This window comes from Mastomys coucha, unplaced genomic scaffold (assembly GCF_008632895.1).
Source record: "Mastomys coucha isolate ucsf_1 unplaced genomic scaffold, UCSF_Mcou_1 pScaffold14, whole genome shotgun sequence".
Classification (NCBI taxonomy): Eukaryota; Metazoa; Chordata; class Mammalia; order Rodentia; family Muridae; genus Mastomys; species Mastomys coucha.
Window position 1 is genome coordinate 80,144,857 of NW_022196896.1, and position 27,760 is coordinate 80,172,616.

Below are 27,760 nucleotides of genomic sequence, written 5' to 3' on the forward strand. Positions count from 1 at the left end.
TAAAACAATTTCAGGACAGGAAATGATATGCTAGCTAATAGAAGCCTAGCATTTAAACTGTTCCTTAAGTTCTTCTAAGCAAAAGTGCATTTATAATATAAACATATTATATATGAAGCTACAAACACAATCTCACAGCAGAGAAGATTTCAAATTTCCAAGTCAGTCCAGATGAGTCACAGAGAAAAATGCTAACAGAACAAATCTGGAACAAGTTCGTGGGGGCTGGGCAAGGAGTCGTCGAACCGAAATCTTTTAGAAACTAGGCTGCCATCCTCAGGGATGTTCTCCTTGTCCTCCCGGGCTCCACAGCTTCCATTACAGGAGGACTTGGAAGTCTTATCTTCAGAGGACCTGAGGGTCAGATCCTGGATTTGAGAGGAGTCTGAAGTTTCCTCAGGATGAAACAAACTTCCGAAGGCCCACTGCTGCAGCCATGAGTGGGAGAGGCAGGATTCTGCTGTTGGTCTTTTCCTTTGGCAGAAAGCAGAGGGAAAGGTCAGCGCTCAAGGCAAGCTGAGCATGTCTTCCAAGTACTCTTAAAAACGAACATGAAGACAGCACATAGGGCAAAGTCCAAACAGAATGGTAGATACAGCTTTTGTTAAATGCTATGTATACGGCAGGGCTATTTATATGTTCCTAATTTTTTATTTAATAATCACAAGAAACCTAAGAAATAGGTACCACCGCTGGCATTTTATAGGTCATTGGAGGAAGATACGACAAAATTTGGTTTGAAACAAATTTCCCAAGTCTGTCAGTGTAACATGCCACAGTCTGGATACTGACTTTAGTCCTCCAATGGATCCTGTATTAAAAACATGGCTACCAGCCTGTGGCATTGCTGGAAGGTGGTGGAGCTTTTAAAAAATAGGGCTTACTGAGGGCAGTTAGAGCTTGGTCACATTATTTCCTGAAGAGGCACTCTTTGCTTTCTTTGCCCAACTGATAATACACCATTTTACTTTTATTAAACAAAACCATTTTATTATAATGAGTTCACAAATAAAGACATCATGCAGTTAGATTAAGTAGCCATTCTAACAAACATTTGCCCAGTCACAAACTACTCATTTCAGTGAATGTCCACATAGTTAGAATGGCATGCTGAAGCCATGGAGCTTCACCTAGGGTTTACATTTTCACTGCCAGCTACATTTTATGTACTTATTCATCACATGAGCATGCACAGACACACACACACATACACAGAGAGAAAGAGGAAGGGAAGGGGGGGAGGGGAGGGGAGGGGAGGGGAGGGAACAAAAACTTATGACAGGGTTGAAACTAGATAAACAATTAACCTTATGTCCTCTTTCATGACTCGTGTCTTTAGCCTGTATTCCACCCTTCTTCACCACTTAATAGCACCCTGTCTTGTTCTCCTTTCTAGATGTTAGACTATACCTACACTTTGAGCTCTGCACATATACACATGTATATATTATAATCTAAGATCTGCATATGAGGCAGAACATATGGGATTTTTTTCCCTTTAGCTTGAGGCACCTCACTTAATGTCCTACTTTCCAAGTTCACCCATTTTCCTGCAAATTTCATGATATTTCTTTACAACTGAATAATATTTCATTCTGTATATGTACCACATTTTCATTATCCATCTACCATTGGTTTTATTTCCTTTCTACTGTAAATAAAGCACCAATAATTGTGGATGTACAAACAGCTCTATGGTAGGATATAGAGTTCCTCTAGGCCTATGTCCAGATATGAAATAGCTGAGTCATATACTATTTTATTTTGAATTTAAGAAACTTACAAGTTGACTTCCACAATGACTGTATTAATTTGCACTCTCACAACCAGCGAATAAGGATTCCTCTCTCCCTACATCCTTTTTTCTTGATGATAGCTCTGCCTGGTGAGGTGGTAGCTCAAAGTAGTCAATGCATCTTAATTAATGAATACAGAATTAAAGATATTTTATCACCCTTCCATCCTAGTACACCATAATCTGTCTAGCCAGATACCTACTGGTGCTTCCAAAGTCTTGATGTTATAGACAATGACCTAATGAACACTAAGGAAAGGCTTTCTAGAGACTTAGTTGATCATCTCCAGAGTATAAATTTTTTTTGTATAAATTTTTTTTGTATTTTGAAACATGGTTTTAGGTTTCCTCATAATTACCTCTAATATACAATAATGCCAAGATCTTCTAGAAGATTATAGAAAATAATTAAGCCTTTTAATATTCAGCATGTACCTTTTGAATTTTGACCTTTCTTCCTTAATCTTTGTTACACAAACTAGTTTTTGGTACTGGGGATAATTCCTAGGGCTTCAGACAAGTGAAGGAAACTCTACCATTTGGCTTCACCCTCAGCCCACAGAATTCATATTGAGTAAGGAGAGACAGAAAAGATAACTATGCCCATAAATATCTTCTTGGAAATACAACCTGGAGAAACACTAGCCAATGACAATGACTGCCTATCATGGTCTACAGAGCAATGGGAGCTGCTCTTGATTTTTAGATTCCTTAATTACAGAATAAACACTTGCTTTATTTTCAAATTCTTTCAGTTTGGAAAACCTTTGGAAGAACTATAAATCAGTAACTTATTTTCAGCATTTATGTCTTAAAACAGTAACTTAAGTCTTGAAAAGGTATAATGATATTTATCCAATACTTTAAGATTACTTTATGTTATTCAAAAGAAGGAAAAACATCTATAAAATCAAAGATTAAACAGTAATCATTTGGTAGACAGATATTTCTAATCTCTTGTTTTTGTGTATAGTCTCTTTATAATTAAACTGCTTATTACAGAAAATTTAGAATCTAGGCAAAGACTACTTAAGAAAACAAAAATAGCTTATAAACAGAAACCATAATACTACTCTTTATATAAAATAGGTATTTATGCCTAATATATACCTTGGAAGAGTTGTCTGGAATCAAATTAATCCAATAAAATATTCAGAAATCTATTTTTTTTTCTTGCAGATAAAGAAGCTGAGTCCTCTAGGAGACTGTCTGTCAAAACTAGAAGTCTATAAAGTGAGACCACTGGCCTGCAGGTTCATAAACAAGAGCCTCTCCTTGCCTCAAAACTGCCAATAATCAAGGGTCTTGCCTAGTCCTTTCTTCAGTAAATACCATGATACATGACATTGTTAGCACATGCCAGGGTGAGAGATACTCTATACTTCCAGGATGTCTTTTTTTTTTTTTAAGCAATCAAAATTTGAACATTTTTATATATAAAATGAAGACACACATGAGTAGACATTTACTCCTTCTTTAATATCTGGCAATCAATAATTTCTGCCTGTTATGTAACAGAAATCATTCACACTGAAGTCCCATTGTAGTAAGCCAAGGATGAGCAGTTGGTTGAGAAAACATTGCCTCAAATCATACCTCCATTCTAAACTTCCTGATGTTAGTTTTTGGCTTTTTTTTTTTTCTGCTTAGAGTTACATATTTGTTATTTAATGGACTTTCATATCAACTTTCTTTAAATTTTACCAATGTATAATTCTATATAACTTTAAAATGTACCTTTCTTATGACCTTAATGGTAATTTTATTTTACTGTCATTTTTTAATTCTATAAAATAGGTTTCACTATAATAATTCTATATATGTACATAATAGGCTTTATTACTGAGATACCCCCCCTTTCTCATAACCCCACCCTCTTTCCTAGTAGTTCCCTTCAACTTGCTGCCAATCCCCCAAGAGTTTGCAAACACAGGCTAAGAGGCATGCCTGATGTTTGTGTAGAGAGCATCTCAGCAGGCACACGCTGCTTGTTCTGCAACAGCATTTCAATGAGGCAGGACTTACTCTGGACTCTTTACTAGAAGGCTCTGGATGAAGTCTGTGGCCAGTTGTGAAACTGAGGAAAACATTTCTTCTGAATAGTCTACATTCACTTGAGAAATATTCAGATACGTTTCTTGATTATCTTCTCCTACAAATGGTGATGTATGAGTTAACAACATATACGCTATTATGCCAATATTCCTGAAAAACAAAGGAGGGAGAAGGAAACTTAAAATGAACTTAATTTAACAGTATTTATATTCAGTATAATTAATAGTCCACAAGTCTGGCAAAGTTTATAAAATGCTTAAATTGCTTCTAGAGATTACTGTACCATGAAAACAAAAATAGTTGTGTTACATTTGCCTCACCAAGAGAACAGGGAGTTCACAGATATGTTACATATAACTTAAATATAATCCATTGAAAATATTTTATCTACGGCCCTCAGTACAGACACTTGTTGGTCTGCCCCATGACAATAATGATCTGAGAGATGTAGCCAGGGTTCTGTGAAAAGGCTGCAAGTCTCCCAAAGCACAAAGCTGGATGGGTAGAATGTCTTAAAGCTGTAAATATGTCAAGAGCTAGGCTGGCCAGGAGTCAGAACAGGTCAGCACAGCATGCTTTGCACATGGACTTAGCCATCCATCAGACCTCTGGTACCATTGCAAACCTACTAGTTTCAAAGAACCAGGACAGTAATGCTAAACTCTTCACTTGGACTACAAAGTCAGTTGGTCTCAACAGAAGTTCCAGTGCCAACACCGGTGCTGCTCCCTGTGAAGGTCTCTCTGAGATGACTGCAAACGTCATGATTCCCTACAGGTGAACCCTTATAAATTTGAGCCTCTGTGTGCTTCTGACCTCATTCTGCTCAGCAAATGCTTAACTCTTCTAGACTTGAATAGCTGGGCAGGGCTTCATGCTTTGACTGATGTGTCATCCTAACTTCTTGAGCAATTTATTTGACTACAGAGTGTGTGTCACTGATACAGGCTGGTTCACTCTTACTCAACTGAGATGATCAATGGGAGGGAGTTTCTATTTCTATGCCTCCGGCTCAAGAGCTTACTGAGAAGTAAAAATTTTTCAGTGCTATCTTTTAAATAAAATTTTTGAAAGAAAGCCTTAGGAGAGTCAGTGGGCTGGCCAACTCAGCTATCTGAATTGGCTCACACTAAAATCTGTATTGTGAATGGTTGGGAAGCCTGAAAGGGCCGGTCCTGCTGTCTCAATGCTGCAGGATCTCCATGACACAGGGCAATAACAACTGAGATAACTGAGAGGTGTCCCAGAGAGGATCCTATATTGATGGAAGCCAGAGACCTCAAACCAGACCAATGACTCATTGCAATGAACATTTGCAAGTAAAGATATGTAGACAGAGGTATACTGTGGGACGCACTGTGACATACTACAGCTTCCACGATGAGATGTTTTCTATGCTTTGTTGTTGTTTGTATGTATGTGCTTTATTTTAGGGGAGGAGGTTATAAGGGTGATGGGTAGATATGAGGGGATGGGGAGATGAGTGGGACTGGAGTGCATGATGTGAAATTCACAAAAAATCCATAAAAATACTTTTAAAAGCCTTATGTTTACTATTAAAGCTGTTTTTAAAAACCTAAATATATATTATTCAATTTTGAAAGATGGTTATTTAGGTCACCAGTAGTCTTACCACATATCTGTTGCTGTGGTAATGGGATCATAGTTGAGGATTTCTGGAGCTGAAAGAGAAAATTAAGACTCAACATAGGCAAACTTTAAAACACGATAATCACCTTGCATAAATTAGAACTTGACTTGTTATAAAAGGCAGAATAATACAAACTCAATAGAAATTTAGTAAGATTTTAATTACTTTGAAATTAGACACTAAGACATCTAATATTTGAAAACTGTATGAAGAAGTGGGCAGTGGGCCAAGTCAGTGCTGCCCTGGAGGAGCCTGAAGCTCTGCAGCAGAGAGCCAGTGCATTAAAGATGACCTCAGAAAAAGTGTTAGGAAGAAACGAAATGGCAGGAGCACAATTTTTTACAAGTGTACTTTTATTACTTTTTATTAACTTATATTATCTTGTTGGCTTCATGTAAACTTATCTCTTATGGGTAAAACAGATCATGTTCTTATGATATTTAAGAAAAAAAATCTTATGAATGCTAAGATTTTTGAAGCAGATTAAATATTCTTAAATTATCAAAAACCTAACTTCGGGCAGGCGAGATGGCTCAGCGGGTAAGAACACTGACTACTCTTCCAAAGGTCCTGAGTTCGGATCCCAGCAACCACATGGTGACTCACATCCACCCGTAGTAAGACCTGACGCCCTCTTCTGGTGCTTCTGAAAATAGCTATAGTGTATTATGCCGGATGGAGCGGGGCTGTCCTGAGTTCAATTTCCAGCAGCCACATGATGGCTCAAGGCCATCTATACAGCTACAGTGTACTCATACACATAAAATAAATAAATAAATCTTAAAAAAACAAAACAAAACAAAAAACTAACTTCCTAAGCAATTTTTACCTGTCTCTTTCCTTGTCCCTTCAAAATGTAACATGAATTATCTATATTTCCTGAACCTTACAGTGAATTTCCAAATAGCACTTTATTTAATCAATACGATTTTATAATCTCTTCAAAAACAACTTTCTCAACTCCAACATTCTTATGATTGATACTTTTGAATTATATATGCTGCCAGTGTCACCAAGCTACAATGACCTTTTTGTATACTTTTGTGTACTATGTTATTGTTAACTGTAACTATGCAGTATAGGACACTATAGCCCATATTAGCATTCAAGAGTTAGTAATCTTCATTTCTGGGAGATAACTGCTTAGCTCATAATGCCTGTTCTGTTTGCCTTTATCTTTTCAATGAAAATACCCATTTGAACAATAACAAAAAGCAAAAAAAAAAAAAAAGATAGCTATCTCAAAATATTAATGCTTATGTGCTTTTCACACATCTTAAGAGTTTTTAATATGACTAATCAAATTTGTTAATTTAGACATAATCCTAGATTATTTCATCATCTTTTCTGGTATCCTTTCACCCAGAAGCCCTTAACAGTCCTATTAGAAACTCTCACATTTGAAAACAACAGCGACAAACACTGAACGGCACCTGTGAAGCCAAAGGCTGTACTGCACATGGCTTGCACAGCTCGCTTGGGCCAGGAGACAGAAGCAGATGTGAGAGTCATTCCAGCGCCCTCAGTGGCTCTCGCACTCCTTGGCTCTCTTTGTCTTAGCTCTACCTTCTGCCTATTCTCTACTGACTTCCCCCTTATGCTTTCCTCTCCTTACATACAAAGCCAGTAGAAACACGAACTGTATGTTTACACTTAGCCATGTCCTGTGAGCTGTTCCAAAGGCTTACATATTCCTGTACTCACTATAACTCATCTAATGAGTCATAAACAAATTTGAATGCATTCAACTTCTGAATCAAATGAGTCCTGGGATTGTGCAATTTAGAATATGTGAAGGCTTTCCTGTTTCTTTTTGGTACTATGCAAGCATTCTACCTCATGAGCTATACATCTATCATAAAATATACTTTTAAAGAATTCAAAATGGTACAAAAAATAAGATGGAATTCTTACCTAAGTATTCAGGTGTTCCCATGATTTCCCGAAGCTCACATGCATTCCCAATTTTTCGAGACATTCCAAAATCTACAATTTTTATGTCCCCAAGTGGGTATATACTGCTCAAAAGTATATTCTGTGGCTAAATAAAGCACACAAAAGGTGATAAGCAACAGACAATGAAGGAGTGTACTTATCCTATTATCCTAGATTAAAGATATATTGAGTAGAACCTATTGCTTAGAACTTATATATTTCTTAGATACTTTATCCCATTATTCACTAACTCCCAATTAGGAGGAGTACATATTTCATGATAAGGAAATTAAGAAGCAGTCAAGAAGGACTTTTAGTTTTTAAGATGTACCAAATTCTGCCCACAAAAAGTTCAATTGGCAAGCACATATGCGCGCGTACACACACACACACATACACACACACACACACACACACACACATAGAGAGAGAGAGAGAGAGAGAGAGAGAAAGAGAGAGAGAGAGAGAAAGAGAGAAAGAGAGAAAGAGATGTACAAGCCCATGAAGTCTTTGCAGTAGAGATGTTGCTCGAGCTAAGTCTTATAGGAAAGTTAAAAAGGTCTGTCTGATAGCAGAGTAAGCATGAAAGAATTAACATACATATCCCATCTAGAGTAGAAAGTGGTTCTGAATCACATGATGGCTGGCTCTACATGAGCTGGGCCTGACTGTCCCAAGGTTTATAGCTTAGACAGTAAGATGTGTATATCCTCCACTGTCTCCTAGAGACATATGACTTGACTTTACTGTTGCAGGTGCAGACTGACAGTGTCCCTGTCAGAGCCCACTGTAAGTGTAGAAGTGCTGCTCAAAGTCTCTGCATAAAAAAATCCTAACAGTCTGAACAGGGTGACAGGAGACCACTAGAAGAGACAAGTCACCTCTGTTGCCTGCTTCATGGTTTGGTATTAAAAGCCAGGTTTATAGGCTATCCCTGCTTCAAGTGCTGTATGAGTCACTTTGCCCTGATGAGGACAGACCAAAAATTTGCTGATCAGAGATAATCACCCTGGCACTTACTCTGTTGCCTCTTTCCCAACCATATGATTATAGGAGAGACGGTGGGGAGACTCGACTGGGAAAATTTCCTTCCTCTCCACGAGGGACAAATGTAGATGGTGCTGGGTTTTTGTTGTTGTTGGTTTTTTGTGTGTTTGGTTTTAGTTTTGGTTTTGTTTTCTTAAGGGATAGGAGAGACAGCTGGACATTGTACATTTTAAAGTATTTAGAGAATTTTCAAATGGATTCAAATTGAATCCAAGGTTGGGAAAAGATTTGGAAATCAGAGATAGGCCTGGGCTATGACATGCAGTGACTTGGAATTATGTTATGAAAGTGGCAACAGAACCAGAGGCTCATACAGGCAAACTGTCTAGGCAGAGCAGAGGCCATTGTTCAACAAACCCAAGACAGGCTCCTCCAGACTTTAAAGTCTGTGAGTGAAAGACAACAAAGAGCAGCATCACCAGAGAGCTCCACCGTGGTTCTAGGGACTAGGGAAGAGCAGCATCACCAGAGAGCACCACCGTGGTTCTAGGGACTAGGGTAAGGACTCTGACTAATCTGCACAAAGGCCACGACACTTTAGAGAAAGATGGGTGAGATCTGGAGCAGAGGAAAGAGGAGCAAAGAGAGTGCAGTGGACAGCAATCAGCACCAATCACTTCAAAGGGTGCCAGGAGAGATCGAGGTCGGGCCTCTAGGAGCAGGGTGAGCAGCACTAGTATGGATGTACTACTAGGATGATGGGTTTTACGTGATTTAACTCAAGCTTATCCCACATGCAGCTTCTCCTGTCTGCAATACAAAGTAAAGGCCTACACAGCTCACACAGCAGAGGGCACCCACTGCAGTCTGGAGGAGCACAACACAGCCTGTTTGTATCAATAGCACCCTAACACTGAACCTCCAAGAACACAGAAGGAACACAAATGTTGTGTTGGTTTAAATCACATTAACATACCTTTAAATCAAGGTGAACAATGTTATTCTGATGTAGATAATGAACTCCTTCAAGGATTTGTTTAATGAGTCTGATAACATCATTTTCAGATACCATTTCGGCTAACTCAGGTAAACACAGGTTGAAAATTTCTCCACCTGCAGCACTGAAAGAAAATTCAAATGGAACCTTTTAAAATCATTTACCTAAAAATAAACTTTAAATACTGTATACCTATTAAGTGAAAACCACACAGCCATGTAAATGTTAGTGTGTGTATACCAACTCTGTCTGTCAAAACTAAGAAACATGTAAGTAGGATTCAGTGGCCTCAAACTTAAGTTCCAAGTTGAATGTTTCAAGCACCAATGTAGCTGTAAGCTGTCACTAATTAATCTGTACATAGCATTCCAAGGAAAGGATTTGCTGCTGACACTAGTTTATGACAACACAGAAAACACTATCAGCTGGTAAGGAACATGTCTGAAGGTGCCAAAGACATACACTTCACTTCAATCCTACTCCACTCATTCAAAACCTGAAAATTCATGAAACCAACTGGGGTGTCTTGAGAAAGGAGTGGGAGTCCATAATGTAGGCTGGCAATATACCTTTACCTCTCCCTGTTTAGTTAACACCATTTACTATAATTAAAAATCCCACTCAAAAATAGAGTGGTCTAACTATATTCCTGTAATGGTGCCAAGATATGATTAGCAATCATAATACTGAGAACACAATTCTAAGAAAGTAAGAAATAAAAAGATGATACATTAGGTTTTCAGAAATTTGTTTGCTAGGCACTTTACAAGGTACAGAATACACCATGAACTGAGGAAATCATACAAAGCGAGACATAGGTCAGCAGGTTGCTCACAATTGTGTCACAGAAATCAAGAATTCATTCTGGCTACTGCTAAATGAGCTAGCACATGAACTTTTAAAATGTCTTCTACAATGACACAGTTAATCAACAGAACTTTGTAATTTCCTAACAAGAAAGGGTATCTTACAAAGTCAATGTTACCACTTGTAAATTATAGGCAAGGTCTCCTTCCAAGCTGTATTGTTTTAAGGGATGCTTTTTCCATATAGTCTTCAAGAAGTCAAAAAGTGTATGCCATAATTAATTTTAGTTTGCTCAAAACTCAGCATTATTAAAAACTCCATATGCCTATTTAGAAAACATGTTATTTGCACATGCTTCCAAAGCACTTAGTGGGAACAAAGTCTTCATTCACATCAGAGTAGAGATACAGTGACTGGACTAGTCTCGACATCTCTCCTCCATTTATAAAAAGATGCAACCATACCACCTTCTAGAAAGTAGCATTTATTTATTCAAATAGTCAAAGAAAGGACTAAAATAGTCACAGAGACGTTATAATTGGAATGAAATACTTTTATGTGGGCTATATATTTTGATAAAAATTAAAATTAAAAATAAAATAAGGTGATTACAAGGACTTCAGTTTAATTTATAAAAGTAAATAATTTGACTTTTAAAAAGTTTAAATTGAGAACAATAGAACTATCAGAACTCCTAGCCACAGTAATTACTAAAGAAAGTTTACAGACAGTTACAAAGGATAGCAAAAGCAGTAACTCAAAACATACTCAGACACTGTATATAGTTGGACACACACTTATTCTTTGAGCTTGAAATAACTCCCAGGAATTTGCCCTGAAGCTCCACCTATGTATCACAGGCCAAATAAAAAAATAATTAAAAACAAAAACAAAAACAAAAAACCCAAGAAAGCCATACAATGGAGTTCTTTGGAACTTAGCCATATGTGGGTCTAGGGACATGGCACAGTGATACAGCATATATGCTTATTTGCTTAAAATGAATGAGGGCCTGGGTTCAATGTCCATAACACACACACACATACACACACACACACACACACACACACACACACACACACACACACCATGTCCAACTTTTTATATGTCTTTGAGTTCTAAATTATGCAAACCTTTTTTTTAATAGTCAAAAATTATTTTTAAAGAGTTTTATAAGATGAAATCCTAACTCTGAATATAAACAGAAGCAGACGGATTTAACCTTCCTCCATATTTCTCACCCTGACTATATGCCATAGTGGGCCACACTTTAGCTTAAAAGAAAAAGTGGGCTGGGGAAATCTAGCTGCTTTCTGCCAGGTGTGGTATTAGCAGGTTTAAGCAGAATTGACAGATACTCCACTGAAACCAGAGTGTTATGTAGAGCTGGCTGACCAGGTTCAGCTAGGGAAGATTCATGGAGACCTTTTGTGTGCAGAACCAGGAAGTCTGCAAACACCAATTCAACCACATCAGAAGGATACAGATTGGAGATTTAAAGCCTACTTGACAAATTTTAACCTTTGATAAATTTAGGACAAATTTGGCATGAAAGAAAAATAATGGAAAAAACGATTAGAGCCTACTAATTTGATCATAATAGGTTTTTAATTAATTCTATTCAACAGTTTAACAAAGCCATGAATACATAGTATTCACATACCCTATATGAATATATAGGGTTCCTGGATCCATTTTCAGATTGTGAACATGACCTATGCATAAAATACATTATGATTCTGAGAAATTTTGTTGTAGCTCTTCAGATGATCTCCAAACAGGATTTTACTATTATAGTCAATGCCTTGTATTCATCTCTATACCTAGTATTTCATTAGCTGTTTTAATGTTAGCTATTTTTCCCATAATTTACCAGAAAGGAACTAGAGTAAAGGCAGCCGAAGAACTTTTGAGAAAAATCATCATAAAATGCATGAACACTGAAATGGCACTGGTAGATATTTCCTAATATTTCCCGCTATGCTAATTTACTCTGAAGCTTCTAGAACACACTTTTATCTATCTTGTTCTGAGAAATGTATATACTACTCATTGTTCAGTAAATTACATGTCAGTTTAACCTTTTAAAAATCATCATTTCCATTCACAAGTTTTAGTCAAATCTCTTTCCTTACATAAAACAATGATTTTTAAAAACCACATGAACAAATCACTACTTCCTTACAACATAAATCCTAAAGCAAAACTCACAGGAGATGGGGTATAACTCAGCAGGCATGAGGATGAAGTTCTGAGCACTAAGCAGGGGTGGGGGCCTGCCTATAACCCTAAGCACATGAGATAGGGTCAGAGCATCTAAGGTGCTAGCAGGCCAACCAGATGGGCAGAAAAGGCACACTCCAGGTTTACTCAAAGACCCAGTCTCAATGTATAAGATGAAGATCAACTGAGAAGACATCGAAAATCTATCTCTGGATTCCATATGCTTGTGCATTATACACACACACCACATGCAAACACAGAACATCACTCATACTCCATATACACATACAAATAATGTAAAATAGGACAAATATACTTTTACACTCAAAGGGCAATGTACTGTGTACATTGACTGGTAAAAAAAATTACTATAGTCTGTAGCATTATTTTCCCTAAAACAGTATTTATCTTTTCAGTTTGTGCTAAAGTGGATTTACTAAAGCCTATCAAAACAGGCGGTGAACTCAGTATTAATTTACTGTTCTCTTTCAAATGTTGTCCATCTTCATAAACTAGTAACTGTATTTGATGCTGAACTTGGTTAGCAAGCCATGATGATCTTAACAGTCTCATACTTCATCCATTACTGAGTGAGTATTTTAGTGTTTTCAATTTTTCACTAACCAGACGTATTTGTTTTTCTTTTGGCTACAGTTGCTGACATTGCTTTTTAAATTGTATGTACTATAAATGTCTTAACAATGTAGTAGACATCTTTTACAAGCCCTCTCCTTGAATCATTTCCTTGACATGTTTTACTAAACAAATAAGTAAAACATAAAACATGGCTTCTATTTTAGTTGTCATTAGATTATTTCTAGACAAAAACCTCAACTTATAAACTATTAATATGGAATTAAATTCTTTCAACTATATTCCCAAATTGTTGGGTTGCCTATAACTATTAATATGGAATTAAATTCTTTCAACTATATTCCCAAATTGTTGGGTTGCCTATGTTTGTTGCCTGCTGTTAATGAATTTTGGTCTTGATGTTTGAGGCTATATATTTAGCCTTGTCAAAAATGTATGAATATAAATCATGTCTCTCTAATATTTTATCAATAGTCAATGTTGTTGTGCTGTTATTATCTCTGGCATTCTGCAGCGTATTCCACCAATTAAAATAAGGACCTTAAATGTATGGAAGCACATACTTACTATTCTAACACCAAAATGATTTCCGTTGCATTTTCATAGACCTCATGCAGATTAATCACGTGGGGACAAGACCTGGCCAGCTCCAGCACAGCTATCTCATGCAGAATCTCTGCCCGGCAATCCTGCCCTCTTCTTCTCTTTTTCAGGAATTTGGCAGCATATTCCTGTCCAGTTGATTTTGATATACATTGTCTAACCACAGCAAATTTTCCTCTAGAAAGAAAGAATAGGGCAATTTAATAATTCCAACTTAAGGTGAAGTCTTTCATGTGTCTGGGTCGTTAGAAAATTTTCCTTTTTGTATAAGCTGACACAAATAGTATGTGCTCTTTTATTAAGTCTACAATGTTACTGCATAAGTGTAGATGATTATCATAGAATAAACTACTATTTTTACTATCAGTATAATACATTTTCAGTATATCTGATAATATCATTGGCCTATCAACTCTATGCCTCTAACAGATACACAAGGGATATGGATCCTATGGAAGGTATTCAACTGTATTTTGGGATCAAGTAAGAAATTAAGCCGGGCAGTAGTAGTGCACGCCTTTAATCCCACCACTTGGGAGGCAGAGGCAAGCGGATTTCTGAATTCGAGGCCAGCCTGGTCTACAGAGTGAGTTCAAGGACAGCCAGGGCTACACAGAGAAAACCTGTCTTGAAAAAAAAAAAATTAAGTGTGATGAACAGTTTGGTATAAAGACACCAAGTAATGTCATGTCTATCATTTTAGGAAAGTATATGTGTTTTTATCTCTTTAATAGAAGTACTTAGCATCTTACCCAAACTTAAAAGCACAAAGATTATTTCTTCCTGGTATATGCATATATTATTATAAGCATTTGGTTTTACAAAGATATAAAGCTATTCTGAAGCTAGGATTATTCTAAGAACTAACAAACTATTGATTTGCATACTTCAATAAAAGGCAGTATACCCTTAAAAAGGAAGGTTTACATTCAATTCCAGAGGGTTTTCAGATTGAAGCCTACCATAAACCTGCTAGGCTTTAGTCTAAAATATTCCAATTTAATAACTAAGAGTAAACCACATTCTATTCTGATACTAACAGGTACAAATAAATCTCCAAAAACTGGTTATTTTAACTCCATTGCTACAGTTACTCTCAGAAATATACTTCTAACATAGATGGTCAGCTGATAGCAGGGTCAACCATTTAACCACTTGTGTGGGAATCAGGAGAAGAAACTGCTTGCTGGGTTTTATTTGTTATTCCCAAGGACCAGAACAACAGATTTCTCCTCATTATTTCCCAATTACCTCAAAATCAGTGTCAATAATCTAAAACATGTAGCTAATAATTAAAAAAGTATACAATCTCTAATATGAAGCCTACATTTATTAAACATATCTCAATGAAATAAACCGCCTATACAAACCTGATACTTTATTGTTCAGTGCCAAAAATTTCTAACTTTCTTGTCTCACAACTATGGAACAATTTCTCCCCTTAAAATGGATTTGTTTATTAAGTTTAACACCTACCAAGTCTTACTTAGATATAGAATCGAAAACTAGTCTAAAACAGAAAAGGGAATTGAGGTTTTAGAAAAACCCTCACCAAGCTAGTAAGCCAAGGACATTATACATATCTGAAAGACAAGGCATTTGCAGTTATGATGACATCACTATACTCCAGTTAGCTGATGGCATCAATGAACTAGAACTGTTTCAAAAACAAGTAGCAATATTAACAAGTTTTGTCTATTCTTACCTCACTACTTCAGCTTCCTAAGACTCTCTTAAACTACTCTTATATTCATAAGGACAAGGTTGGCCAAATGTCATGGGTGATGGTTCTTCTGACAGTGCTCACTGCCAAGGGACTGGAGACAGGGATGTGTCTAATCTAATTAATCAAGTCTATTAAAACAATCTATATTTAGCTAACTAACACATAATATCACCTGAAATGCTTCTGAACAAACGCTAGAGTCTGAATAGCTACTATAATACCACACATTTTGCTATGTTTTAAATCCACATTTGCTGCTGCCGCCTCCTCCTCTTCCTCATCTTCCCTCTCCTCCTTTCCCCCTCCTGCCCCTTCCCTTCCCCTTCTCTTTCTTCTCCTCCTCCCCTCACCCCCTCCTCCCCCTCCTCCTCCCCCAACCCCTCCTCCTCCTCCTCTTGGTTTTTCGAGACTTTGCAGCCCTGGCCATCCTGGACCAAGCTGGCTTCTCACTCAGAGATCCACAGTTGCCTCTGCCTCCAGAGTGCTGGGACTAAATAAAGGTGTGCACCACCACATTTGCATTTTTAAACATTTGAGAAAGTTACATCAACATATTTACACAGTTACATATATGCATATATTCATATAAATACTGTGAAGCAAGATATTTTACCATTATTATCAGAGTTAGGGGAAAAAAACAAGTATCTGCTTTATATTCTAAGGTGCCAGTTGTAGTTTAAGAAGTCTAACAGTAATCTTTAAAATATGTCCCTATACCAAACTGAAGAGAACTCATCAAGAAAATGTAAAGCCTTAATAAGAGTCAATGCACATCTTTAAAGGGCAAAGCTGACTAGATTTCCCAGCAGTGAAAGGTCTAGCCGTTACCCTCTGCATTCTAGAACACACAATAAAACACGAAGGGATGGGGAGGGTAAGCCACAAAGGAAGCTGACGTTTATTTCTGAATCTGCCTCACCCTTCTAACCACAAGGCCAATGAAACTTTGCCTCAGCTGGGGGAGGGGTGGAAAAAAACTTACCGAACATGGTAAAAAACAGGAACAATGCAGTTTAGTGAAAAATGAACTTAGACTTACGTTATATATTTCCCTTTGTGTTGCTAAAAAGACACTTTAAAATTAATTTTTAAACCCAGCTGGTATGGACAGATAACTTGTAGTTTTCCACATGCTAGAATTATGTTTCTAAATTACAAAATATGCAAGCCTCCCAGAAGAAAAAAAAGAATGAACCCAAACTTCACTTCATCAGACATGCACACTAAGACTGGTTACGAGCTTAACAGAGTTTTAAGATTTATGGAAGACTTTAAAAAGTAGAATTTTTAATTGCCAATGTTGAAAATTAAATGCACCAATATTTACCATGTGAGTCATTAGCCCAAAGCAATTAAAAGATGCGATTTAAGTCTCTTCCAGGAAGCCATCTGATGCTGGGACACTTGTAATCTGACTTTTGTTTTCATCATAACCTATAATGAGCTTTTGCTTTAAAATGTTTAAAAGCAAACTTAACTCCAGATCAGGCTGGTTCCTTATGACATCACTTCACCTGTAGACAATTTAAAGTTAACAGTGGCCCCACTCAAGTCCTCTACAAAGTTAAAGGAAAAAAGCTCCCTTTAGCCTCTATGCCTATCATTTTGCAGTTAACCTAGTAAAGTTACTCATCCAAATAATAACCTAGAAAAACAGAGAAGAATGCTGAAGTCTTTGTCTAAGTATCTGTTCAGAGCAATTTCCAAATGTTTTACAATAAAAGGCAACTTGAACACACTTAGTCTATCTTCTCAACTAAGTAAAGAGAGATAATATTCAACTAAGAAGACCACACAAATTGTGATCCAGAGCAAAGGAAGCTCAAGTAACTAGCTTAGTCTGAATAATATGATGCTACATGACACAAACTGGGCATCCCCAGTGACAAAAATGGATAGAAGAAAGGGAGACGAAGAGGAGAAGGAGGGACAAGACACAGAAGGAGACACACAGTCATCTAATAGCTTCAGCAGTCTTTTCACAAAGTAAAACTGTGAATAACACTGTGTCATCTACTAGGCCCCTGTTTTAACAATCAAAAGCAGAAAGTGGTCCAGATAGAGTAACTGAACAAAGGGATCCGTCTGGATACTGTCTCATATGATAAGTATTTAGGAAAACTAATGATGTTCAGCTTTGTTTAAATATTTCAAAGACTATCAAGTATATAGTGAATATAGCTACCAAAAGAAAACCATGTCTATTTATGAAGGAGAGATTAGCAGAGCAGGAAGCAAAACTTTGTATGTCTGCGAGATAGTTTCATCTCTGTTATGAAAAAGGGGCTATATGAAACATCAGAAAAAAAGAGAAAGGCCAGGACTTGCTTCTACCTAAAACATAAAAGACACAAGTAAAGAATTACTTTTCATAGTCCAGCCAATTTGAGATTCCACACTGAGATCATACTGGATTTTTGTCTACCCATCAATACAAAACACTTTGTAAACCACTGTGGCATAAGCCAAACATTTGCCTCCATACAAACACACACACACACAAAAAAAAACAATATGACCTAACTCTTCACAACCATACTTGCTTTAAACCTAAGAAGACACACAACAGATAAGTAACTTGGCACAGGTTTTCTAATACATACTAAAAAATTACTGTAGTACTCAATGTCAAGGGCATGCTTGGCCATAAGAAATGCATACTTGATTAAGCCAAGGCAGAATTTATGCAGCCTTCTACTAATACAGACCACCAAGTCTTTGTAATATAAAACTGTGATATTAGACATGAGTTAAGTATCCTTTATTTATGAGAGTATGTACATGTGGAATGAAGAAGTATCTCTTTCTCTTTCAGACACAGTAGCTAGGAATTGAAAAAAAAAAAGTATTAAACCAAAACATGTAACACTATATTAGCCCTTTACAAACATTAAGCAATTTAACCCTAAAAAAAAATCTACATAAATTGAATGCAATTATCTTTATTTCTTTTTCAGATGAAACACTGGCACTAAGAGATGTTATAATTTAACTGAAGTCACACGGGTAATCAATGGCAGAGCCCAGATGGGGACTTGCAGCCTGAGCTGTCCTTTCCCATTTACAGATGCAGATGCAAAAAGAAATGAGATCTGGAGCTAGGTGGGATGTTTGATATGAACTCCTCCTCAGATTTAATTTTCTATTCAGCTAAGAAAATGGAGATGAAAGCTTTTCTTTCTAATCGCTGATAACAGTTCCAAGTTTTATAACACAAATAAAACTCTGAATTTAACCAGGACACATATCAAAGTTTCCTTACCTCCCAAGTTCTTTCGGTGTAAGCGTATAGAAATTATTAAAATTCTCTGTTTTCATCGGCGTTTGAGGGGTTGTAGTTAGCAAGCCCGAGACACTTCGGCAATCGAATCTCCTCCGAGACATGTTGGTGACTGCCAGACCTGCTTCTCTAGTCACTGACTTTTACCTAGTTAAAAGAAGAGACAGGAAGAGAGAAGATGGAACTTAAATGTAACTGAAAAAAAGAGACATTATCTCAGGCAGGATGTGCATTACTTACACAACTCCAAATATAGTATTAAGATAGAACAACAGGAGCTTATTCTATTCACAAGCAGAAAACGCCAGAAGCACACACAGACGTAAACTGGATGGTATCCCCTCCTCTATGGTACCTAAGCAAAGCTACCAACTTCATTTAAAAAAGAAACTGCTATAAAAATAGTAAGAAATAGTTATGATGCAGGTGGAAGGAGGTATCATTTTTATTTGACTGTGAACTACTATTCTATAAGGCCACAGCTTCCATACACTTATGGAATTTAATATAGTAATGTTATGAGTATTTGTTTTAATTCCACATGTCCACAAACTTGATGGCAAATTCACATTTTGTGCATTATATTTCTGTCCCATGTAAGTCAAGAAATAGAACTTGTTCATGGATTGGCTACTTTCCAAAACTAAATCTAGAACCCACCCCCTAGACCTTAACAGTTCTTCCCTTGGCAAAACCCAGTGCTGAAAAGTATTTTGCTGGGTCAGTAACTGACCATAAATAAGTTACCAACCCAAAGTCAAATCCATATCTAAAGTTCATAGTCTGCAACTTTTGGTACTTTTAGTATCAAATTACTATTCGATATTAACCAAATCTGTGTAGTTACGGTGCACTCTCAGCCATGAAAGATCAGGAATTATTCTGCTGGGACTTTGACCCAACCCTCTAGAGTCGGTTCCTGTGCCACATCCCCCTCCTCTCCTCACCTCCTGCCCACAGCAACTGTTTTTTGTTTGTTTTTTAAATCTTTGCTACATTCAAATGCCAACTAGTATCTTCTACTTAGGAAATAGGCAGTTTTCTGTTCTATATTTTGTTTGGTTTTCAAATTTGAAAATTATTTCTCTATAACCTTTGGTCCTGGGGCAAAACACTTCTCTAGGTAGTTGGGGATACATCTCTTGGAGTCTAAGAATACCAATACTGGGGAGCGGGGAAAAGAATTGAGCTGAATGCTCCTGGATGTAAATTCCATTTACTGTTCATTACAGCTATGAGGCCATACACAGAATTTTAAGTTCCCTACAGTATCAGTCTGGTTTCTGTTACTATATTGAAATTCCCAAGGCAAGCTATTAATAAAGAAAATGTGCTTATTTTGGCTCACAGTTCTGGAAGGACAAGGACAAGGAGCCTCAAATGATGGTGGCCTTCTTGCAAGAGAATATCACAATGTTACATGGCAAGAGACAAGGAGTGTGCACGTCTAGTTCCTTGCCCTTCTTTCATAAAGTCACTAGGATGCTTCATCACCACAGGGGTTCTACCCTAAGAAACTTACCTAATCCTAATCACTTCCCAGTGGCTTGAACCACAGACTTGAGGTCCTCATCCTCTTAACAGCTCACAAAGGCTGGATGTAATAGCAGGCTAAAGCAGTCTGAAGACTTAAGGCATGACTGTTAAGAGTGTGAAATACAGAATGCATATGAGGTCTGCCAGGACATAGCAAAGCACCTCACAATGGGAACTGAACACAAGTCTAGAGGACAAAATATATTCAAATCCTAATAGCTACTATTATAGGCCAAACTAGATCTTCCTTGTATCTGTTAGGTGAAATATTAAACCCAGTACCTCACACTATAACTACTTTTTCAGATAAGGGCTTTTAAGGAGCTGACTGAGTTAAAAAGAGAGCATTAAGGTAGGGCCCTAATCCACTAAGACTGGTGTTCTTATGAGAAAAAAAAGAGACATAAAAACAAATGGAAGACATGTGAAAACATTGGCATAAAATAGCCAAACATTTTCAATAGCTGTCTGTATTTTTTTTAAGAGTCTCAGTATGCAGTCCAGTCCTAGAACTCTGTGTAATCCAGGCTGACCTTGAACTAGTTATAATCCTATCTCTCGAGAGCTAGGATTATAGGCCTATGCCATCACCCTGTGTTCAGTTAACTTTTTCATACCTTCTTAGATCTGAAGACATTGTACTGTCTGGAAAATCAATATGGATATCGATTTCTAATTCAGTCAGTTAAGAAAAGCCTCTTCTGCACCACCTTTGGATTTCAGAATTTTGTACCTACACTTATGATTACACTTGCATTTTTCTCATTTCTACAAATAGAAAGGACAGGACTAATCACTGATACACCAGGGCTATCTTCCCAACACTTTTCATCAACAAAGAACACTGCAATAGATCAGAGAGACAAGTTCATGAGTCTTAATTTTTCTTTCATATAGATTTTAGATGCTAGGATGTTTACCTCTCATAGAAACTGGAACTAATAAGCATTTTATAAATAAGCATTTTCTACTCTCAATTTTTAGGGGCAATATGATCCTTTTATGGTACTAAAGACTTATGTTTTTGTTTTTTTTTTTTTTTTGGTTTTTTTGAGACAGGGTTTCTCTGTATAGCCCAGGCTGGCCTCGAACTCAGAAATCCACCTGCCTCTGCCTCCCAAGTGCTGGGATTAAAGGCATGCGCCACCAAGCCCGGCTAAAGACTTATGTTTAATTAAGGATGTTTATACATTTAAAAACACTACAAAAACCTGTTGAATGTATAAACTCTAAAATCCAACATATTAACATACTCAAGAAAGTTGAACTTTTAAAGATTAACTCATTAAATATTAAAGTAAAGACATAAAAGTTTATAAACAGTATGATAAATCAGTGGGTAGACTATAAAAGCCAACAGAAGATTGGAAGATTACAGCAAAATATTCGCAGTAGTCATCCCCAGTGAGATTATGGTAATTAGAATTTCTTATTATTAGCTTATCTAAACTTAAAGCGTTATACTTCAATAATCAATAAAGACTGCTGTGATTGCTGTCATGTCATCACCTGAGACTAAATACTTTAAACCTAAATAATATGAATATACAATAAAACAACTGATAAAGTCTTCCTTATAATAGAAAATGGCTGTGAATATGTGGCCAGAAATATGCAAACTCTTCTTCATTTGCAAGAGCAAAGGTGCCAATCTATATACTTTGCAGCATTTACTTTGCAGAATTTACTTCCTGAAATTCAAGAGCCATCATTGGTTAGATTTACAAATTTTTCTTTGCATTTATGTATAGCTGATGATGTTCATTATACAAATCGTAGGTCAGATCTCATGCAGAGATCATGTACAACTTCAGGCTATATACTAAGTTAAAATTATTACACTGTTTATAGTTACATAGAAAAATACTTAGCATTTTTTTAAATAAACTTAGCTTTAACTCATTATAGTAAGCAGTGACTTTAAAACACTTTTCTCAGGGAACATATTGGAAGAGAACATAAGAGCTGGAGGACAGGGAGGAGTGCTATGAAATGCTGTCCTGCAGGCAAGACTTGACCTTGCACATATCAGCTCACAGCTGCTTTGGTTACCTGGAGAGAGCAAACCCTTAAAGTTCCAGCATGGAGAGGAGGAGCTCCCATGGCCCCACCCCTGGCTGAGGAGCTCTAAGTAGTTGATGACTGTTAGAGGAGGGAGTGTGTGGCCTCTGATAGATTCCCACTGGATGACCTCACTAGTACATATGAGCAGCGCTACATGGGCTCTGTGTGATTAAATAAATGAGGGCATGAAGGTAGGAGAGAGAGGTGATGGAGTTCTAAGGAAAGATGAAGGGAGAGAGTAGGCATTGAATATAACTAAGATACATTACATGCATATGTGATTTTCAAAGATTAATGTATGTATGTGTGTGTATATAGTTGAGAAAAGCCCAGATTTGTACTGGGACCTTCCAAAAGAGTCTAATATGTGATATACAGGAATACTAATTAGAATTAAGTTTGGCAAAGCCTGTTATTTAGTTATATGAAGAGAAAAGGAACTTTTTTAAAAATAAAAGTTAGTGAAATGCATAATGATAGTCTAAACCAGTCCTTATTTATCAGCTCACTAAAGGACTTTCCTCAGGGCTCTAGCATGTATTAACTTCATACCCTAACACATTCTCTAACACTCATATGAACTGATGGCTATTATTACGGACGAATATGCCATGGGTATTTGTATGACAACAGATGTATCTGAAAACAATGCTGAGTAATTGCAAATTTTTCATTTATATTTAAATACATTTTTGATGTTACAACTCATTTCATTATGGCTCTGAATCTCCAAAATATAAACTCTGCCTTAAAAGAAGATATTTCAAGAAAACGAACCTTAGACACATCTCTCTATTGCTAATACACCTGCATGAGAAGCTGTTTCAGGATCCATACAGCTTTCTTGTTTGCCTTTATCTACTTACTACACTTAAATGAGTTGTCAGTCTAGGTATTTTCCCATTTCTCCTCTGGTCAATTTCAATATAATGGAGTCCAAGTGTCACCTCTGTCCATCAAAGTCTTTACAAATGGCTTGCCTGTCATGGAGGGCTAACAGTCAGTTCTCTGTCTCTCCTTGTATGCCTTAAAATTACCACCAATTCTCTTGCTTCTAATAAACAATCTGCAGATCTTCTCTTCTACAATTCAGTTATAACAAATTCTAAACAAAAATGTAACTTATTCTAAATTCACAAATTACCAATGTATCTTACCTAATTTGAAATCACTTCCTATTTTATCAGACTATACCAATAAAAATATCGTAAGGGACTTACTGAATTCGTGTTTGTAAACAATTATAGACACACTGATAAAAGGCATAAATGCATGACAGAAGATACAAGTAAGATTTTAATCTTACACTAGTATGTGCCATACTTTTTCCAATTTTTTTCATTAATTCCTATTTCAATTACAGTAAGAATTCAGATGTGGATCAATAAAGGAAGGAAGAGACCAACATCTTACTTACATTTGATCTGTGCCTTTGGTTGAATGGAGAGCGCAAGTGTGATGAACACTAAATAAGCATCTTTCTAAATCTCTAGCAGCTCCATTCAAGTTATTCATTTCAAGGTTATCAAATGAGAAGGCTTATAAAAGTAGAAATTACAGAATGCAATAAAAAGAAAAAAAAGCATTTAGAAGTTGCCTGCTTTGATTCCTTTACTAGCCCCAGGAACTAAAACTTAAAATCCTCTGTAGCATGATACACAAAGACCCCAGAAGATGAGTATACACCAGCTTCATTTCCTGCCACAATTCAATCTCATATTTTATCTCCACTTCTTTGCTTTACTTCTCTGCCTGAAACATCCTTTCTACCTTTCCTTAAATGGCTACTTCTTATTCATGCTCTGCCCCAGGAAGCCTTGCCTCAAACCCACAGGTTGACTTAAATGTCTTTTCTTTATGCGTCAAACAAGAGAACTCTTGACATACCAATTTACCTGAAAATTTAACATTAGATTGCAATCATATTTTGTGTCTAAAGGACAATAACCTTTTAACCAAGCTTAAGCAACTCAGCATGGTGTACCTAGTAAGAATTAAAAACTGTTTGAACAAAATCCAATAAATGATTAGGTACATCTAAAAGGATTAGCCGAGCTGAGATTCATCTTGAAACTGCAGTATTAAAGCTTTCAAAACAGTCTCTGCTTATTTCAGTAGTTAGCTAAATAAGAAATATTTTAAACTGCTCTTACAGAACTTGTTTTTAAAACAAGGTAGCCACATAATTCAGAAATGTGAATAAAACTATTTTTACCATCTATTATAATGTAAGATTTAAAAAAACAAAAACAAACCAAAACAAACAAACAAAACCATGTAGTCTACTCTAACTGTTCAAGACTAAGCAACCACTTGTTTTCATGTAAATATCTACGTTAACTAAGAACATCCTGAAAGCCACATTCTTGTCCTATCCAAAGACTGACAAGTCTAGACCTTCATGAAGTAAATGTGAATGAACATGGCAGCCAAGCACTTCTCTCTACTACATGGGCACCAACAAGACTGAGCTGTGTCTAGGAAGCAGATAAACTCAAGGTTTACTTATCTAGCATCTGTAAGAAAAAAGAACTTTCTGCGTGTTCAAGAGGGATGTGTCTTAGTTGGCCAGCGCCTGGAAGACAGCATTAGTGTAGACAGATGATTTCTATGTTCTGTGTACTCTACTCACAGCACTGTACTGTTATGTTTGTTTTTAAATACTGAACAGCAAGCAAAATCCAGTAATTTAATTCCCTGAAAGTCACAATGGGAAGCCAACTGACTCTAGTCCAACCACTGGAGTATAGATTACAGCAGGGTTAAGTCCCAGGCAAGGAACCTCAGCCTGACACTGGGCCAAGACAGTAAGTAAAGCCCGATGCCATCCCCTCCCACTTTCAGAAAAAGAAGATCCTATAATTGGGAAGTAGGATGAGAAGATGTTGAAAACGGAAATAATGGCGGGCCAATGATTACACAGTGCCCATCATTCATCAAATGAAAAATTGGGTTTCTATTGTAAAATAAATTACCATACCCTTTACTAATAGCACCTCTGAAATAATATTTGTTTAGTAACTGTTACAATGTAAACTGGAATCTAATTCTTAAAGAGTTAAAGAAGAACTACCATTTTACTATTAAAATTTCTCCATACTTAAAGTACATCCTCTTTTTGGACTAGTTGGAAAAAACAAAGTGATCAATCAAAATATATCATGTATAAATATAAATTCAAAAAAGGGGCCCATTTACATGCACAAGATAATTGAAAAGAATATTCCTCTGTCTTGAACTCAGTTCAAAAATGCATCTTTTTCTAAATGGTCTGGAATAGAAAATATAAACTACGTTTAGTTGCATATATAGCTCTTTTGGCAGAGTACCAACCCTGCATGCACGAGGCACAGGTTCAATCCCCAACAGTGCCGTATAAACATACAAATAATCAAAACTGAGCTGGTAGTATGGGTCTTTAATTTCAGTACTCGGAAGGCAGAGCCAGGCAGATCTTGTGAGTTCTAAGCCAGCTAAGTCTATACAGTGAGACCCTGTCTCAAAAGACAAAACTCCTTTAAAACTGGTAAGCGAGACTCAGATATGGCTCAACAGTCGAGCAAATGTCAAGATACAGGAAGTAAGAATTTTAGACACAGGAAATAAGTATTATAATATATCATATCTTGAAAAAATCTAGTTTTAAATTGAGTCTCTAAAAAAACTGGGAGATTTTTGACACAGAAATCCTTCCTTATAATTGTCAAGCAAATACACAACAAAGCATTGAAAACATGGTTATCTGTTCACTTAACCCCAATAAGCTGTTCACTGTCAATACAAACTTAAAAATGAAATTAAAAGTGTCTGCCATTAAATGCCTACATTGTCTATAGATGTTAATTTAGATATAGATGTTAGATTGCTAATTTATGAACTCTCTACTAAAATGCCACTTCTACCTTAACCAAAATATAATTTCTTTTTTTTCTTAATATTTATTACATGCAAGTTTCGAGGCCAGAGGACAAGCTGTAAGTGGAGGTTTTCTCTTTCTACCATGTAGGTCCTGGGGATTAGGACATTTGAGTTAGTGGCAAGAATCTTTCCCATCAGAGCCATCTCCTGAAACTAAATTCTTACATTTAAAAAAAAAATCCAAGAAAAACTATTACCAATCTATCCACATACAAAAAAAGGTTTTGAAATTACAGAAATGTTACTTTTCTAACTTAAACATACTGTCATGTAAGTAAATGTGCTTTAATAGTAAACCTTCATTCCAGAAAATTATTTAAAATGTATGTGTATCTAAAAAAAAGCAATTATTTGAAATATTAAAACTACCAAAAATTAAATTAATATCAAAGAGACTGGAAGAAAAGACAGGTCTAAAATTTGGTCACTAATTTCATGGGCTAGTGGTTTTTAATATACACAATTTTAAGGCAATGTGATTCAATTTTTATAAAATCGTTGAAAAACACTTCTGGGCATCTCACCGAGAAGACTGTACCAATGAGAAAGTGAGTTTATATCTCTCTGTAATAAAACTGTGCTCTCTGAGTTCAAAACTCCATGTTTCATATGCTTGTCTCCACTTGCCTCGTTACCTCTGCAGACCTTGCTGCTCAAGGCACACTAGTTTCTCTCCTAGACTTGAAAACTTTAAAAAAATGTCCACACCGTATCAAACCTGCCGGCAAGGTTTGGCGTTATCGGTGCCAGGGATGTAAACATGACGTCAGCCAAACCCTCAGCGAATGTCATGCAGTGAGCTAATGGTTAGGATTGAAATTCCTAGGCTTTCAGAAGTATTTCTTAATTCCAACTTGCAAGCTGGAAGCCAGCGCGCCTCTAGTCCCAACGCAGCCACCAGCCACCAGCTGGCCGTGAAGTTTCTTTCAACTTTGTCTCCGCTCATCTATATCCCGAGAGGGAAGCCAAGTGAAGCGCTTTTCCCACGGTAAGGCCGGGTCAGGATAAAGATCCAGACCGTGGCCATGAGGCGGCTGTCTAGTGTGAGGATGGGTCGCAAGCCCAGAAGGGATTCCCCACTGCTTTAAAGCCAGAAAGTCATGGAAACGGCTGTGGCTCCCCCACGCCGGGATTGACAGCGGCCCACGCGATGACCGCAAAGTTTCTCCGGGGCTGCTGGCCGGACGCGTCCACCCGCCCCGACGTGAAGGGGTCCCGCGCACACGGCACCCGAGCCCGGGAGCCACCCGGAGGACCTCGTCGAGGCGCCGGCTCTGGCCTTCGGGCTCGCCGCAGGGTCCCCGCGCCCCCACACCGACCGCTCGGCCGCAGCTGCGCGCCGCCCCCTCAGGCTCTGCCCTCCCTCCGACGGGGCCACGGCTACACGGGCTCACCTCGCACTCTTCCCCACAACGGCTGGTCGCCGTCAGCCAGGCCCCGGTGAGGCGACTCCCGGCGGCGACCGCACAGACGCCGACAGACGCTTCTTACAGTTGAGGTTTGAAAAGTGCAGCCGCGTCTGGGACACTGTACTTCGTTAAGTTCCGCCCACTGGTGCCCAAGAGCCAATCGGAGCGATTGTAGAG

The 27,760-nt window shown here is 37.3% G+C and overlaps 1 protein-coding gene across 1 annotated transcript; it reads right to left on the bottom strand.

Annotated features, from left to right (window-relative positions):
* On the bottom strand, window positions 1–27,715 carry Stk17b (serine/threonine kinase 17b). Its single transcript, XM_031367482.1, has 8 exons — window positions 27,569–27,715; window positions 18,639–18,803; window positions 13,612–13,824; window positions 9,400–9,544; window positions 7,416–7,542; window positions 5,484–5,532; window positions 3,821–4,000; window positions 1–474 (listed from the first exon to the last, which is right to left on the bottom strand). Exons 2-8 carry the CDS (start codon window positions 18,758–18,760, stop codon window positions 192–194), a joined length of 1,119 nt encoding a protein of 372 aa, XP_031223342.1. The 5' UTR covers window positions 18,761–18,803; window positions 27,569–27,715; the 3' UTR covers window positions 1–191.
* Window positions 27,716–27,760: the final 45 nt, after the last annotated feature.

Coding starts and splice junctions, on each gene's coding strand:
- Stk17b (XM_031367482.1), bottom strand. CDS start 18,760: ATGTCTCGGAGGAGATTCGATTGCCGAAGTGTCTCGGGCTTGCTAACT. Junction 7,543..9,399: donor TTGTTCACCTTGATTTAAAG/GTATGTTAATGT, acceptor TGCTTTATTTAG/CCACAGAATATACTTTTGAG. Junction 475..3,820: donor CTTCTAGTAAAGAGTCCAGA/GTAAGTCCTGCC, acceptor TTTCTGCCAAAG/GAAAAGACCAACAGCAGAAT.